Source organism: Trifolium pratense, linkage group LG3 (assembly GCF_020283565.1).
Source record: "Trifolium pratense cultivar HEN17-A07 linkage group LG3, ARS_RC_1.1, whole genome shotgun sequence".
Taxonomy (NCBI): Eukaryota; Viridiplantae; Streptophyta; class Magnoliopsida; order Fabales; family Fabaceae; genus Trifolium; species Trifolium pratense.
Window position 1 is genome coordinate 49,628,041 of NC_060061.1, and position 18,293 is coordinate 49,646,333.

General features: G+C 35.4%; 2 protein-coding genes across 4 annotated transcripts; both read left to right on the plus strand.

Annotated features, from left to right (window-relative positions):
• The first annotated feature begins 265 nt into the window (after positions 1–265).
• On the plus strand, positions 266–11,426 carry LOC123917486. Of its 3 annotated transcripts, XM_045969226.1 has the most exons (10): positions 294–529; positions 2,636–2,702; positions 3,296–3,640; positions 3,793–6,290; positions 6,422–6,546; positions 6,776–8,479; positions 8,698–8,746; positions 8,840–9,087; positions 9,267–9,368; positions 10,845–11,426. In XM_045969226.1, exons 3-10 carry the CDS (start codon positions 3,448–3,450, stop codon positions 11,077–11,079), a joined length of 5,154 nt encoding a protein of 1,717 aa, XP_045825182.1. In that variant the 5' UTR covers positions 294–529; positions 2,636–2,702; positions 3,296–3,447; the 3' UTR covers positions 11,080–11,426. The 3 variants fall into 3 exon arrangements, with proteins under 3 accessions (XP_045825181.1, XP_045825183.1, XP_045825182.1); XM_045969225.1 differs by lacking the exon at positions 2,636–2,702 and having other exon boundaries at positions 266–529; XM_045969227.1 differs by lacking the exon at positions 2,636–2,702 and having other exon boundaries at positions 284–529; positions 3,317–3,640.
• A 2,213-nt stretch (positions 11,427–13,639) lies between these two features.
• On the plus strand, positions 13,640–17,570 carry LOC123917487 (protein Asterix). The gene is made up of 3 exons (XM_045969228.1): positions 13,640–13,869; positions 13,980–14,080; positions 17,295–17,570. The coding sequence occupies exons 1-3, from the start codon at positions 13,729–13,731 to the stop codon at positions 17,359–17,361; spliced, it is 309 nt and encodes a 102-aa protein (XP_045825184.1). The 5' UTR covers positions 13,640–13,728; the 3' UTR covers positions 17,362–17,570.
• Positions 17,571–18,293: the final 723 nt, after the last annotated feature.

Consider the following 18,293-nt stretch of genomic DNA (forward strand, 5'->3'; position numbering starts at 1 on the left):
TAGCAAATTAAACGCACCCGTAAACAAAAAAAAAATGATTAATTGAAATAACTCAAATTTTTCGGTAACTTTGTAGTAAACCGAAAATAACGGTGCAAGAACAACTCACGCAAAATGAAGGCTTACTATTATTTACCCAATAATTAATCAATTAATTACGGAATAACCAAGTATTAAACCAGTTTAAACACGAGTCATTGCGGGTCCCACCAATATCAATGCCACCTGTCGTAAAATGATTGGATAGCGACCTGATTTAGCATTTACCAACTTTACACCCAACAACTTTTCTCACCCTCTCTTCCCAAATTGAAACGCTTTCCAAATTGCAAAAGAAAAACTGAGCCTCGGATCCGAACCACTCAGGTTCCGTAACCGAACCTAAGTCTTTGTGTTGTTCGTTGAAAAAAATTCACACTTATTTTTTCGATCACCATCACTTTATCTTTGTCCGAAACGCGCCACCATCTCTCAAACCCTAAACGCGTGAATTACCAACGCGCTTCAATGGAGTTTGTTCAATGTCACTGTGAGTTTCTTCACTATCTTTCTCTGTCTCTTAAACCCTTGCTTATTTCTCTCTCTAACATCGTTTTGGAGAAAAGAGGTGAATCTACGCGTGTGTGTAATTGTAGAAGTTTTTGTTGATTAAAATGCTGTTTATGAGATTGAATTATGTATTTGCTTCCGATCTCGTTTGTTTTTGGTTTGAATGTGTGATTTTTGAGTGTTTTTTGTTTTTGATTTCGTTTTGTTGTGCTTAGGAGATGCAAGTGATTGGGGCAGAATTAGAGTGTAGTTGAGAAAGATGAATTTTGGTTTTTATGTTTTGTTTGGATTGTTGATTATTATGGATGAAGAAATTGTGTGATATAAATAATGTTTTTGGGGGATATAATTTGCACTTAGGAACTTTGAAAATTCTTTAGCATATATTAGTTGAGTATGTGACTCAGAATTTAAATTTGAAATCTTAGTTGCGTGTTGCTTGAGTTGGGGAAATAACATACTCAACGAATATTTGCTATAGATTTTATACTATTCTCCATCTAGAGCTAGAGTTTTCGAAATCCCTGCTTGCGTCACTATCTCTGTGCGAGTGTTTCCCCTTTGCACCAAAATATTGTTGGCCTTCGGTTACTTAGTTGCCCGTTTTTTGGGCATGGATGGAGAATAATCGAAAGTCTAAAACTACCTTTGTTTAAAAATATAAGATGCTCTAGAGAAATTTTAATGTTTCTATTTGTAGGATTTCCAAATTTTAAGCTGCATTATTATTTCTTTGTTAAAATATTTTAATATTTTAATTACTTTACATCGTTTTTTGTATTCAATAAGTAATCAATAAATACTATAAAGGTTAAACTTGGAAAAACAATACCAATAATTAACTAATTTAGTACTAATATACGAACTTTCTTAATTCTCGTAGTTTACTGTGAGTTTCTGCACTATCTTTCTCTCTCTAAAACCCTTATTTCTCTTTCTAACATTGCTTTGGAGAAAATAGGGGAATATATGTGTGTGTGCAATTGTGGAAGATTTTGGAGTTATTTTATTGATTAGAATGCTGTTTATGAGATGAAATTGTGTATTTGCTTCAATCTCGTTTGTTTTTGGTTTGAATGTGTGATTTTGGAGTGGTTTTTGTTTTATGCGGTTTTGTTAAGATTAGGAGCTGCGAGTGATTGGGGTACAAGAATTGTATTGAGTGTTTGTGTTTATTCTGTTTTGCTTGGATGAAGAATTCGGGTGATATAAATACTGTTTTTTCTGTTCCATTCTGTATAGGAACTTTGAAAATTCTATGCTTGCGTCTCTATCTCTGTCGAGTGTGTCGCCATTTCACAAAAATATTGGTCTTCAGTCACTTAGTAGTGTGTGGCTTGGGCGTGGATGGAGAATATTCGAAAGTCTAAAACTACATATAAAACCCTCTTGAGAAATTTTGATGTTCCTATTTGTAGGATCTCCAAATTTTCATCTTCAATAATTATTTCTTCATTAAAATATTTTTAATTACTTTACATTTTTTTTGTATTCAATAAGTAAGAAATAAATACTATAAAGGATAAACTTGGAAAAATAATACTAATAATAAACTAATTTAGTACTAATATACGAACTTTCTTAATTCTGGTAGTTTAGTCAACATGGTCCTATTATGGTGGAGAAAGGCTAAAGAAGTCTAGAAGTGGAACTATTAAAAGGACGTGGATTAAATGGTCTTTCATTAATTAGACATGATTTATGATAGGAAATTAGGCAATCCCATTATAAATCTACTAGGTACTCTTGAAAATATAACATAAGTGAGAAATATGTTGTATTGATAGCTGATGTTCTTCATGTCTTCAGGACAGTATTGGTACAGAGAGTTCACGCTCTAACTCAATATAACTTCACTCGTCTTCCATTCTCATGTACTCACAATTCATGTAAATATCTCTATTTATTAGTCATCGCTAGTTAATTTAAGTCTGGGTAATAGAAATAGGTTTCCCACTTTAAAAACATTCTATGCTTTTGGTTGCCATGCCATATGAATGGGATTGTAAGTTGCAGGAATAATTAAATGCTAATGAGTATACAGATAATTAGATTGAATGTCTAAGAGATTTACGCCCATTTCCAGATAGATTGCAAAAGAGAAACCATTGTTTTGCCAAGATATAAAAATGCAAGAGATTTCTGCATTTTAGGTATTTTTCGCTTCTTTAGATTTATTAGTGTGACTTTTTTGCACGCAGTCTTTACAAGTTTTCTCCACTTTGATTGCTTATGTGCACCACTCCTTAAATTTACCATACGTATTGAAGGAGGAGGTTGAATATGTTTTAGTTACATCATTATTTGTGACTTAGTTGCCAGCCTACAAATGTGATGTATATCAATCAACTGGCTTGACCTTGAGGATATGGAAACATGACTTGCTAGAAATTAAGTTTTAAGGTTGATTTTGACTAGGCTATTTCGGCTAGCAACATCATATGATTATCATCAACTTTTCTTTTTTAAATGTTAATTTTGCATTTTATATTGCTGGCTTGTGAGTCATGTTGCATTTCACTGTTGTGCAAAGTCCTCATTACTCTTTAATGTGCATTAAGGGGATTTTCATTTTTCACCCAATATTGTAACCCTTTTTTCTCTTGTTGTATAAAAACAAAACAATGGCTTTAATGACATGATACATTTGATTAATAGTGCCCAAGTATGGTCTGTTATTTTTATATTGCATATTTTTTTCACTATTCTAGTAATTAATTTATACCAAATGGATTTTTACTTGCAGGGATATTTTAATTATTTTCAGGTTTAAACGGTAGTTGCTCAGAGGTGTGTTCTTGGACATCTTCCTGCTACGTAGGTTGTAAAAGAATCTGTTTCTTGGTGAAGCCTTCTTTTAAATAGTTTTGTGCTTAAAGTTTACAGGCTGGATTATCTATGCCTGGAAACGAAGCAGTGGACAGGGTCCATAATTTTTTTGGTCAAGAAAACTTGTCCCAGGGACAGTATCATTCACAAGCGGTTGATGGGAACTGGCCAGGACTAAGCAACAATATATGGGCTGGCAGCCAGAGATCGAGTGGTGTGCCTTTTATTTCCAATTTGAAGAATTTTAATCAACAGCAATCTGGTAGAGATTCTACAACATTTATTTCACTTGTCATTATCCAGTTTTGATACATTTTTGAATAACTAAAACAATGATGCTGAAGTTTAACTTTGTCATGTGGTTTGAGGCTGTCTTTATTAATTACTAATCACACTGCCTTCCCTTTCTTAAAGATTCTGAGCAGGGACACATAAGCTCTCCACATTTGCGGCATAGTTTGAACCTATCACAATCAAATTTGAGGTCTGAGTCTGGAAGAAATCAGCTGCCAAACCATCTTGCAGCTGTAAGTGGCTACATGCAGGGACAACAGGTTTTCCAGACTAGGCACAATGGAGATAATAATTTGGGAGTAGATACAGAATCTGATTGGCACAGTTTATCAAGAGGGGTACCGGTGCTTGAGTCACAAGGGAGTAGTGGGCTTGAACTCTATAAGAAAAATTTGGCTAGGAATGATGCTGGCGAATCTCCTGTCAATTTTGATTTCTTTGGAGGTCAACAGCAAGTAAGTGGTCACCATAATGGAATGCTTCAGACTTTACCTAGACAGCATTCAGGAATAAATGAAATGCATCTATTACAGCAGCAAGCGATACTTAACCAGATGCAAGAACTCCAGAGGCAGCAACAATTTCATCAACTAGAAGCAAAGCAACATAATTCTATGACCCCAGCAGCATCAATTTCAAAACAGGCGGTCACTAGCCATTCTGCTTCTCTTATTAATGGACTTTCTGTAAATGAGGCGGCATCTAACTTTATGTGGCAGCCTGAAGTTATGCCAACTAATGCAAATTGGCTCCAGCGTGGTGCATCTCCAGTTATGCATGGGTCCTCTAATGGACTTATGTTATCTCCTGAACAAGGACAAGCATTGCGCATGATGGGCTTGGTTCATACTCAGGGAGATCAGTCTCTTTATGGGGTTCCAATATCTGGTTCGGGTGGCACTCCTAACCTTTATCATCATATTCAAGCAGATAAGCCTGCAATGCCTCAGGTTTCTTTCCCACAGCAATATTCTCATGTTCATGGGAACAAACCTGCACTGCCACATGTAGCTGCTGGTGGTAATTCATCTCCTGCTCACCAATATGCTTCATTTTCAGATCAAATCAATACAAATGATGGAAATTTAGTTTCAAGACAGGATATTCAAGGAAAGAACATGTTTGGGCCTACTGCTCATGGTATGAATAGTAGACTGAATGTGGAAAACACGCAGCAAATGAATTCTGAGCAAACAATTGTACCAATGCAAGATTTTCATGGGAGACAAGAACTAGCTGGATCTTCAGAGATGTCATCACAGGACAAGATGCTAGTGGAGGCTCATTCTTCGCAGAATGTAGCTACCCTAGATCCAACTGAAGAGAAGATTTTGTTTGGCTCGGATGATAGCCTGTGGGATGGATTTGGTACGAGTACAGGTGATTTTAATATGCTGGATGGTACAGATAGTTCTAGTGGATTTCCATCCCTCCAGAGTGGGAGTTGGAGTGCGCTTATGCAGTCTGCTGTAGCAGAAACTTCTAGTAGTGACATGGGCATCCGGGAGGAGTGGAGTGGTCTAGGTTTTCGGAATATGGGGCGATCATCTGGAAATGAGCAACCTTCAACTACTGATGGCAGCAAACAGCAATCATTTTGGGCCGACAATAACTTGCAATCACCTTTTATTCGGCTTGGTGATGTTAGTAGGCCCACAACCACCGAAAATCATTGTAATGATTCTGGATTGCATCAGTCAGGTCCTGATACCTCACATCAACAGCATGACAGGTTACAGACCAATTCTCATAGACCAACTCCACAGTATTTAGAAAGAGGCAGGTGGTTAGATTGCGGTCCTCAGCAAAATCAATTTTCCGAAGGTGGCCATACATATGGAAATGCTACCAATTCTAATGGCTGGGGCGTTACGAAATCAGCCCCATTTGATAGTAACTCTACTTTCAAATCCCATGAAAATATAAACTCTTTGCAGCACCATCATGATAAAGCCATGCATGAGGAGATGGGCCAGGTGCCTGATTCTAATACTAATTTATCTTTTGGGTTGGACCATGTGAATTCTACTGGTAACATGCAAATTTGTGTGGAAGATTCTGGTATGAATGGTAATGCTGCATTACCAAATTCGGGCCCTGCATGGTTCAGCCAGCAAAGCAGCAAAAGGCTCCCTAATGCTGATGTATGGAGAGATGCAGAGTCAGCAGGTAGCTATAAAAGAAATGAAGCTCCAGGAAAATACAAGCATCATATGGAGAACCCTTTAATTTTAGAATCATCTAAGAATGGAAAAGTTGAAGATGATGTTGAAAACTCTAATAAAAAAGAAAAATCAGCAGATGGTTTTGGATCTAATCCTTCTCATTCAAGAGATGGTAGTATGAGAGAAAATGCCAATTTGGATGGCAATGATTTGCATAGTCCAAAGTCATCTGGTCAGGTGCATCAAAGATCTTCCACATCTCGTAAATTTCAGTATCATCCAATGGGGGATCTCGGTGTTGAAGTGGAACCTTATGGAAACAAACATGCCATAAATTCACAACCTATGAACCATCAACACTTTGGAGGACTTAAAGATCAGGGCCATAGCCATAGCTCTCTTGGACAGTCAAAGTCTGGACATTGTGATGGGAATTATAGTGAAACAGAGAAGGTAATTTCTACGGTACCATGTTTTATACTTATATATGCTAGTCTCACATTAACTGCTTATCTCCATGTCTCAGAGAACCAGAAGTTGTTTATATCCTTTAAAATGTGACTGAAGTGGCACCTGATTTTCAGGATGAGTCAGAGAGCTTGGGTAATGATGTTTCAAGAAGCAAACTCCCTATGCAAATCCCAAATACAATGACCTCATTGGATAGAAGTGTTGGTAATTATGCCTTACAGAAGACTGCTTTACCCAGGTAGTTGAATTTTGAAATATCCTAAGGCTCGTATGTATGCTTTCTTTATTTCCTTCACGCATTACATATACTCTTTCGTATTTATGTGATGACCGTAGCTCAATTGTTTGCTTAGTTTGCTAAAATTGTTGCATCTAACATATTCTTGAGTTTTTCATTAAGTGGATCAGTCATGGGGGTATCACATTCCATCAAACAGAATCCTTTCTGACCACAATTTTTCTTCCAGGGTGCCTGAAACAGAATCATCAGATGGATTTTCTGTACATCCTCAGTGGAATCGAAGTTCTTCGGTTCAGGGCTTTGGTTTACAATTGGCTCCTCCTACACAGGGACCTGCCATGGTATTTTCTCGTGGCCCATCGGATTCAGGTTTTACTACGCCACACATGTCTGAGACAGGGGATAAGGGCCATACAAGGTTGGCCACTAATCAGACTTTTCCTCCTCAAGAGTCATCTCCTCGGGAGAATAGGAATAATATTTCTAGTGCCACGGGGCAAATTTTTGACAATGCCTCTCAGTACAATGTGCTAGGCAACATTCCACAGGCTTTTACATCTGGCTTTCCTTTCTCCAGGAACCGTACTCAGAATCAGAATAATCAGCCAGCTTCCTTGAATCACTTAGATGAATATGGTGAAAGAGCTCAAGCTAGTCAACCTGAAATTGCGTCTACTCAGGACATGTCCCAGCTGAGTGGTACAGATCAAATTCATCTTAGAGACCGTGCAACCCAAATTTTGGCTGAAGAGGCTGGCAATCAATCTTCTGGTACATATGGTGCATCCCTGCATGGAACCCCTTCAAAAGTTATACACAATTTATGGACCAGTGTTTCTAACAGGCAACACCCAAATGCTTCGAAGATTCCATCACAGCCCAAACAAATTAACGATTGTGAAATGAAAGCTGACTCAAAGAATCCAGGTGATCGGAGTCCAGAGGAAGATGGTAGGGAAATTTCTAACATTGGGGTTTGTTCTAACTCTGTAGGAAATGTGCTTAAAGAAAGCCCTGACCAGCGGACATTGCCTGAGAGTGTTGTTGGCGCTGAAGATGCCACAGTTCCATCAGACTTGAAAGAACCTGTTGTAAAATGTGTGTCTGATGCATCTCAACCAAACCTAGCTGTGACCTCAAGAAACAATGAGGTTCTAGGTCGATCTTTTAGACCAAACAATGTTTTGAATCATAATTTCTCTTTGCTCGATCAGGTTCAATCCATCAGAAACATGGATATTGATCCTAACAATCGGGAGGCCAAGAGATTGAAAGTTGCCGAGAATATGGTGGACAAACAGAATGTAGGTTACAACCACGGACAGCAATTACCCTACGGATATGACAATGTGGTTAAAGATGTATCTGGAAATAATTCTTCCGTTCCCTCATCAGATCCCAGTATATTGTGCATGACAGCAAAGCCACATGATGGACAGGACATAAATGCAACTTCTCAGGAGGTGATTGGAGATGATCAGAAAAACTATCTTAATGTTTCAGATAGTAATAAATCAATTTTTATCAGAAGTGGGCATTCTCTGATAAATCCTCAGATGGCACCATCATGGTTTGAACAATATGGAACATTTAAAAATGGTAAGATGTTGCCGATTTATGATGCACAGAAGATAACTGCTGCTAAGGTTATGGACCAACCTTTTATTATACCAAACCAGTCAGATAGTCTGCATTTCCAAAATTCAACAGAGCAAGTTAATAGTCTTTCTGATGCTCAACTTGGTAGCACTAAGGATGGCCCACTACCTGCTTCAGTTGGAAGTGAGCATGCATGTTCTCAGTTATCGACTCCTACGTGTGAACCTGATTTACTTATTTTGAGACCAAAGAAGCGGAAAAGCGCTACATCTGAACTCCTGTCATGGCATAAAGAATTGACACAGGGTTCTGAACGGCTTCGAGATCTCAGGTTTTTTATTGTCATTTAATGCACTTATTTTTTGCTTGCACTGTTGGTTTAGGGAAATATTCTGCATCTGATATTACATTTTTCGTATTTTTCTGATAGAGATACCTTCTTTTTTGCTATGACAGTGTGACTCCATTTTTAATACTGTTTTGTTTATTAATATATATCAAGTAATTATTTTATCCCATAGATAACATGAATTCCTTATTATTTGGCAGTGCGTCGGAATTATTATGGGCCCGAACTGCGAACAGATTGACTGAGAAGGTTTCTTAATATAATATTTATATCAGTTCACAACTCATAATTTAATAAATTCATTAGTTAATGAGTTCTCTTAACTCTGCTTATAATTAATAGGTCGAAGTTGGTGCTGGGGTAGTTGAAGATCTGTCTGCGATGGTGAAATCAAAAAGAAGACTTATCTTCACTACGCAACTTATGCAGCAACTACTAAGCCCTCCTCCTGCAGCAGTTCTCGTAGAAAATGTGAAGTTGCATCATGAAAGTGTGGTCTACTCTGTTTCCAGATTAACATTAGGAGAAGTGTGCAGTTCTATCTCATGGTCTGGATGGGATACTTCTGTGCCTCCTGGCAGCAAAAACCTGTAAGAATGATTTATTTATTTATTTATTTATTTTGAATGTCTTGTATAATGGTTTTGAGTCTTGACACTAGCACGCGCACACACACACACATAAGTGAATGTTAAGTGCCCTACATTAGATGAGAGATGACCCGCATATTTCATATAATAATTGACATTTTTGTGTGATTTTTCTGTAGCCTGCCTAAACAACGGACATCATCTGATAATGTTGATCATTACATTTTGAAAGCTACGGACTTTGTTGATAGAACAAGGAAACTGGAAGATGAAATATTAAGGTAATATCTTAATGTTTAGTTTATACTCCCTCCGTCTCAAAATAATTGTCACTTTAGGAATAAAATTTTGTCTCAAAATAATTGTCATTCTTACTTTTCGATGTAATACTTTCCAATTGTACCCTTAATAATTACTATATGCATTATTCCCAATGAAACAAACCTACTCCCTCCGTCCCATAATATAATAAAAAAAAATATTTTCACACTTATTAAGAAAAGTAAATTATGATAATTTCAAGGATGACTTTTTGTGTTTTTGTTGAAATAAGTTTCATGGGAAGATGTAAAAAGAGTTTTTATTGGTTATTGATTATAGGGAAAAGAAGAGAGAGATTAAATTAAGTAAAAGTTTATCTTGAAAATGATAAAAGTTAGTTTTTTTTGCTTATATTTGGGACATCAAAAAGTAATTTTTTTTGCTTATAATATGGGACGGAGGGAGTATAATTTATAGGGGTAATTTAGTAAAAATATTATTTCTTTTAACATCATCATTACATTTTTTAATATGTGTGAAACAACTTTAAAAGACAATCTTTTTGAGACGGAGGGAGTACTTTCTATCCATTTCCTCCCTGGATTTAGATAAGTGTCTGGCCTACAAGTTATAAATTTCATAGAGACTCATCTATCTGTACGAGTGCAAGTGAGCAGGTGCTTTGTGGCATTAAAATCTTTGTGGTTGACATGTATTTGTCTTTTTATTTAATTTTTTGTGGTTTCTGACTAATTGAGTGTTGCTTCAAAAAGAAAGACTGTTTTTCTGCACAATCTCATATCCTCTATACATCATGATTAAATGTAGATTGAGCAGCATTGTGACAATTGAAAGAAAGTGGTGTTTTTGCAAGTGCATGAGTGTTCAAAAGCACTCCGCAAGATGATCTTGTAATAATTATCAGGGATACAATGATAATAAGTTCATAATTCAATTGCCATGATGAATAAATAGGCTAACTCTATTCCCTAACATACACTACACTGGTGGCTGCAATTTAGGCAGATTCAAACACCCCCACCCTTCCTGCGGGCCCAGCCAAATGGCTGCAGTTAAGGCTTAGTGTCACCCTTGAAAGTAGGCCCCCAATTCGCAGTAGGCTGTCACACATTTAATTACATTTCTAGTGCTCAATTTTTTTTGATTCAGTTGTATTGCCTTGTGTGTTTTTTTATTTACCTAAAAGAATTTAATGACATGGTAATGGAGAATGGATCCTCTCAATTTTGTTTTCCTCAATTTTCACATCTCAACCATCAATCACCTTTTCTCCATTTCTTTTAAATTAAAATATTACTTTATATTTATCATCCAATGGTCTATTGTTCCACATTATTTCCTCAATTTTTTTTTTGCACTTGAGAGAATCCTTTCTCATGGTAATGGTAATGGTTGTATATAAGGCATGTGCTAAAAGTTGGCCTTCATGAGTTTTGTTGTACTCTGCTTAGTTTTTGTCGTTTTATTTTTTGCAGATTGGATAGCAGAGCCTCGATTTTGGACTTGAGAGTGGAGTGTCAGGATTTAGAAAAAATTTCTGTGATCAATAGATTTGCCAAGTTCCATTCAAGGGGACAATATGATGGGGCAGAGACCTCATCATCCTCTGATGCAAGTGCTAATTTTCAGAGATTGTTTCCCCTGAAATTGGTTACTGCAGTTCCATTGCCTAGGAATCTCCCAGACAGGGTACAATGTCTTTCACTTTAATAATTAAATTAATAAATTCATTATTCCATCTTTCTTGATTAGTTTCCCCAATCTCCTATTTTTGGTCTTTCTCGTTCAACTTATATTATTGCACTTCATTGCCATAGAACCATACAACTGGCAGTGTAGGAGAATAATGGTACTAGGTTGCCTTTTCCACCCCAGTGGCTGTTAGATCTTTGCAATCTATATATATGAATGTATGTGTAGATTCTTTAATCTAGTTATCATTTACTTTCATTTACAGGTTCCAAGCCTTATGTGTATAGCAACATTATGTATGCAGTGGTTTAACCTTACCACTTGGCTTGGTTTTTACCTGATTAATTTTTGGATTTGTTTCTTTCCTTTTTTTTTATAGATAAATTATGCATAGGTTTCTTCACTCACTCATTTTGTTTCTCTTAATATGAAGTCATTTTCTGTATGTATAGCAAGTATCTTAAAAATTGGCCTTAAGTTATTAGTACTTTTTTGTTTGAGAACAATTAGTATTAGTAGTAGTACGTTTTAAAATGTAGAAAATTTTGCCCTAAAAAAATGTAGAAAATTTTCTTGTCTTGTCGACGCTGTTTAATTTTTGGGCATCAACTAATTCTTTTATTGATAATGGGTACCAACTACCAAGTAGTTTTCATTTGAACTTGTGAATTATATGCTTCTTGGGGAACTATAATTTGGATTATGTTGGTTTCTTTCCTATAAGCTCTATATTTTCAGGCCCTTTATACGAGTTGAAGGATTTGGCATATTCAGTTTTAGTGATTTTGTTATATTCTGCGTGTGCTCTTGTGTTCATGGAAGGGGAATTCACCTAAAATTTATCACTCGTGTTAACCTTCATTTCTTATACATTCAATTAATGGTTAAAAAAAACTGGGAGAGGATGATTCATTCATCAAGCAGATCCCAAATTAGTAGAAGAGTGTGCATATGTACATAGCTATCACCCAACTGGAAAATATAGGATGACTAACATGGGGTACAAATTACACTACTAATTCAGCAGCACATTAATCTTTCAAACATGTGCATTATATAAAGAAAGCACTAGTATACTAGTATTAAGATATTTAAACAGAAATGAAATATACTAAGATATTTAGACTGAAATGAAAAAACTAAATGTTATTTTATGAAGTTCTTTTTCTTCGATTTTTTGTGTTAAGAAATTGGAAGAGTGGTGCCAAATCACCCAATGAATCCCAAATGGGTCATTGACTATGCATATATGGCGGTTTCATTTGCTCCCCATATTAAAAAAGTGCTCCATTGTTGTTGCCCTTTGCTAAGGTAGATGAGATGTTTAGCGAGGATGGACCTCACTGATCTTTACTTGTGTCTATCTCTTTCTAAATAGAAAAATAAATGGAGGGTTAATAAATGGAGGAAACCCAACTCCCATATCCCTAACATAGCGCATCGTTTAAAGGCCACAAAGATCAGCTAAGCCTTTAATGTCTGTTCAAATATTTTAATCAATCTGCCATGCCTTTAAACATCTCATCTCGTCACAAAAGATCAAAACTTTCATAATTTGTGGTTTAGTTTGGATCAATTTTAAGGCAAAATTCATCTATCTGTTCCGAAGATAAACCTACTCGCAGTTCAGTTTAGTTTTATATGGATAATAAAAAATATTTGATCTAATTTTGTGTTATTTAATTTGGATTGGTTTTTTGGATATCTAAATTATACTAATTGTATTTTTTATTAAAATATTAATATTATAAAGACATTGTAAAAATATGTTTGATGTAAAATATAAAACATAATATATTGAAAATTAATATTTTAGAATGAAAATTTTCAATTATATTTGAAATATATAAATAGTAAGAAACTAGATTAAATTGAACCAAGTAGTATTAAAACAATAAAAAATCAATAAATAATAGGCTAATGAAATATGTCATATTAATAAAAAGTTAAATAATTCCATAAAAAAAAATTAAGTCAGTTTTAAAACATGTGCATGCGAAAGGTTTGATCAAGTGACGAGAGATTTGGGTAGTACGCTATAAGTCCTAGGTTCGATCTCTAGCTTATTGTAAACCAAAAAATAAAACATGTGTATGCGGTTGTTTCATGTTAGACTTTGGATCGGTGTTGAAAAATCAATTCAAAATACGATCAAATTCAGCCGTTTTTATAAAATAACATCCAAACATATATAATTTTTTTTTTTTGCTATTTTTAATTTTTTTTGGATATTTGTAGTTTTTATTTAAATTAGTTTGGATTAAAATACCTTATTGTCTCCTTCTAGACTAGCACTAGGCCCAGTTTGGATAAACTTATTTTTGAGCTTATGCAAATAGTTTATGCAATTTTTATGTATTGTTATAAGTTTGTCAAGCTAATTTATAATTAAATAGATTATAAAAATATAATTTTCACTAGTATAAACTTATAAAATAACATAAAACTTAATTTATAATGCATAAACTGTTTGTATAAGCTCAAAAATAAGTTAATCACAAAATTGGAAGGAAGAATAAAAATTTGATATAATAATAATACTGTAGATATTAGTTGATATTTTTTTTATAAATAATTGTAATAATTTCAAAACAAAATCGAATAAAGAGCGAAAGCAAGAGAAAACTCCCGCAAGAGACAGATCAAGAGAGAAGAGAGAATCGGAAGATGTCATCGCATGGGAACGATCCACGTCAGCCATCGGCGGCAAAGCCATACGTAGCCCCGGTGATTGCTCCACAAGACCTTCCGATCGATTACGCTGGTTTCATCGCCGTCATATTCGGCGTCGCCGGCGTTATGTTCAGGGTTTGTATTTATAGATCTCTTCTCTTTCTCTCTTTTGATGGATCTAACGAACTATTTTCGTTTCGTTGCATTAATTAACCTTAATATTTTTTTCTCTCTCGCAAAATTAGTACAAGCTTAGTTCGTGGTTGGCTCTTATTTTCTGTGCGCAATCAATTGTCAATATGAGGAATGTTGAAAATGATCTCAAACAAGTTATGATGGCTATGATGTAAGTTTCTTTATTCTTATTTTGTTCTTCTTTCATTCTATTTGCATTCGTTTCGATGAATTTTTATATGCAGATCTATACATTTGATTATGCCAGTAGTTGTTTAAAATAACTAAAGTTCAAAAGGTTCTTAAATTTGAGCAGTAGCGTGCTAAATTATACTTCCTTCGATCTCAATTATAAGCAAAAAGTCAGTTTTTAGATTCATTGAATAACGAAATCTAAAAAGTCAGCTTTTAGTTATTCAATGAATCTAAAAACATACTTTTTGCATAATTGAGATAGGAGGGAGTAGTAGAAAGATAAAGGGTGGACCAAGAAAAAAAAGGGGTTAAACCATCAAGAGAGTTTTTAAATTAAGTGGTCTATGTTAAAATCTAATAGGAAGTTACGATTTTGTTTGATTCATCTAAAACTACACTTAAGTTCTGTTTGGATAAGCAATTTATTTAGGTTCTTATAGCATAAACGCCTATCACATAAGGACTTATGTATAAGTTATTTAAGTGGTTTAAACATAAGTAAATTGTTTTCATATAAGCTATATAAGTTGTTTCATATAAGATATAAGTTGTTTCGTAAGATATCCTGGAGAGCTCATAGAAATAAACTAAAAGCTTATGGACATGTCATAAGTTGTTTCCATAAACTCTCTCAAATAGTCTTACTAGTGCTTATGCTTGCAGATTAGCTCAAATAAGACATTCCCAATAGACCCTCTTTGGGATAATGCTTAGTTGATATGAGTTACCCATTAAGGATTGTAGGAAGCGGCTACTTGAATAGGCACAGAGTATGAGACGTGTGAAGCTTTTTTTCTTTCTTTCTTAATCATTATCTTGGCAAGGACTAAGGTTGTTTATAGTAATTTTTATTGCCACCACCACTACTGCGAATTGGCCAGATGGCCCACCTGCTTGAGTGATCTAGTCTGACACACAACCACAAATGAAGCCCTGTGACATCTTCTCTGCTGTTTATAGACAGACAACAACAACTCAGCTAAGAAATAAGGAAAAAATTATGTTTTTGTTGACATCCATAGGATAGAGAAAAATGAAATAAAAGATGCGGAGGGGTGAAATAGAGATTTCTGATGGAGTTGAAAGGATTCTGGTGAATAATCAGTGCAAGAGTTTGTATGTTTTGGTTGTTTGCCTTTCACAGTTTGTTGAATACTTGATAATTTTAATTATTATAAGTGTGTAAAATAATCAGCTTAGCTGCCCATAGATCTATAAACTAAGAGTAAGTAGATCCATGCCATATGTGTATAAACAACTGTTTCAAGGGGGAAACTCGAGGAGGAATGAACATTTGATACAAGAGGCACATCAGATTTATAGATGGTATTGAAGGTTGTATTCATCAACTGAACTTGCATTGTGGGTCTGCTTGAAAGAATTGATCAAGCAGTTCCTACTAGAATGTGATTTGGATTTTCTGGTCTGTGCTCAAGATGAGGAACCAGCCTCATAAGTCTTTTCAGTTGAGATTGGGGGACTGACGTAGTTGGTGAGAATGTGAGGATCAGCCTTTGGTGGGTCAACATTTGCCATGTGTCAGCAAAGAAGAGAGAGAGAGAGAGAAATAACACCACACAGTGGCAGATACGTTGAACTGAGGGGCAAATCCCAAAACCAACAAACCATGTACATATTTGGTACAGGGATGGCAGGGTCAGGTCAGCACTTCTGAGATTGATCAAAGACTTGCAGGGATGCAATGGCATATACACACATGCATGTTGGCATGTTTGACACCGGGGCAGGTTTATACTATGAGGGTGAGAGATGTCTTTAGGGTTCCTAGCCATACATAATGGTTGCCAACCAGAAACGACGCTGGCAGCTGTTGATGTCAGTAGTGGTGACATGAAGGGGAAAATGTCAGTTGACGTCCAAAAAGAGAAACATGGTGAGATGAGACGGAGACTGGAAATTGAAGATGAAACACATTTTCTGAAATAAAAATCTCACCAATGGACAGTGAGTCCAGTGGGGATGTATCTCGTTAAGAAAGAAAAAAAAATGAGAAGCCTGAGATGTAATTCCAGGAGTCATAATGATATAGAACACAAAATCAGCCATAATTTCCCTATTTGCATAAGTACTAGCCCTATTTTTTTTTCCTTCTGAATATCTGATGGACTTGAAAGGCTCACTGTCCAGTACTCTTTCCCATGCTTTCCAACACTTAATTTCATTTTCATTTTTTGGTTCAAACTAAAGCTCAAGCACTCTCTTTCACATTCCACATTTCTTCTTTTCAATTTTCCCATCCACTTTTCTTCCACTTCAGCAGCCCTTGTCCTTCATCTTCCCTGGAACTGTACTCCCCTAAACTATAATAAGCGTCGAAACAGTGTTCAACGGTGGTGCATGGACTGGAGAAAGAGAAGTATGCCCAGAATTTAATGGAGGGGATGGGGGTGGATTTTGAGTGGTCATTTTGGTTCAATTGGCTTGGGATATGATAAAACCTTCAGAGAATCGAAGTTTATAAATTATTATTACTGAAAAATGAATTCCTGCATGATGCATAATCGAGAAGATACACCCAGTATTTATAGAGTGGATTAAGGCTAACTAAATTTTCCAGCTAAGCATAATTGACTCTTCAACTAACTAAGCCTAAGCAATCATGGAGTAGAAATGGGTGTGAACTAACTATACTGCTATCAAAAATCTATTCCGTCTTACTCCCCAATTCTGTGGTGGAAATCAAGGTTGCTACCTTAACAACGGAGAACAATCTTCTGCAACAAAATTGGATCTTAGAGTCAAAGTTATCGATCAATCAGGCTTAGGTTCTTGTAAGGTCATCTAGGACATGGTGTATAGCACTCCAAAAAAAGTTTGTCATTATAGAAGAAAAATAAATTATTGATTTGCTGCGGTTTACAAGTTATATAACATTGAATGAGAAAAATACTAGACTTTGATACTTGTACTTGCATGAAATATAAAATGCAATATAGCTTTTCTGTTCCGTTTCAATATTTCACCAACAACATAAGAATGAGTATTAATATAAAGTTTAGATATATTCTATGATGGAGAATGTCACATGGAAGTATGCGAAAGTTAAATTGTGCCATCTCCAGAAATATTACCATAGTCAGCCACATATCTCTAATGGTCTGTTTGATATAAATTTCATGCTAATTTCTTCATTGTCAAAACTGTTGACTTTATATTTATCTGAACCCCAGGTTTTCTTTCATGGGATTGATGACAAACTACTTTGGACCTCCTAGACCCGGTGCCAAGCAAAGCTGAAATCTCTAGTTCTTGAGGTAAAACTGACCTTTTTGCGGAGTCTTTTCAGGAATTGACCAACAAGCACAAAAGGAATTTAGAGTATTTTAGTGTTTGTGTTTCCTTTATGTTTTATCAATTATGCTTTTGAAGACCAGATATCTGTCAATTTCAACAATTTGATGTTTTAAACTTTTTGAACAGTAAAGATATATTAGTTAGGAATCTGAGTAGAGCCATGATTACTAATGTGTTTGCCTTTGTGTTTATGCACATTTGTGTTTTGACTTGGAACGCATGTTTCCGCTCTCATGGAGATGCAGAGGCAAACACACGAAATGCATGTTTTGAAGAGTATATAACTAAATGCACGTTCAAATGAAAGTATTGTTACCGCTATTAAAAATTAAATACAACCTAACGTAAACAACAGAACTATTGTGTGCTATTACACGTTGGTCCTTGGGAACTTGAACACACCTGTTTGGTTTGGTTTGTAGAAAGAGGAAGTAAATGTAATGAGGGAAGGAAAGAGAGTGGAAAGGTGATGGTTTACATTTTTTGGAACTATTATCGCACGAAGGAGAGAAACCCGCAACTAGTCCTTGCCACAAGACAAGATGCTTTCTGTGATAAACACAAAGTGGAAGGAGAACGAAGGGTCCGTTTAGCATGAGCCAATTCATGTATTGGTGGTGCATGTTGGACAAATGATAAGAAACATTAGATTAAGTATACTCATGGATCTTATGATGCACTATCTATATCAAAATATTTTTCTCTCTCCAGTAGCATCAATAATTCACTTACGGTATGTATGATCATAGAAATTCAAACATCATTCAACTTAAACCAACATAAGGATTAAGAAATCACAAAAAAAATATTTTTTAGTTGAAAAAACAGAAATAAATTATCTTCCATCACTTAAAATCAATTCCATTACACAATAA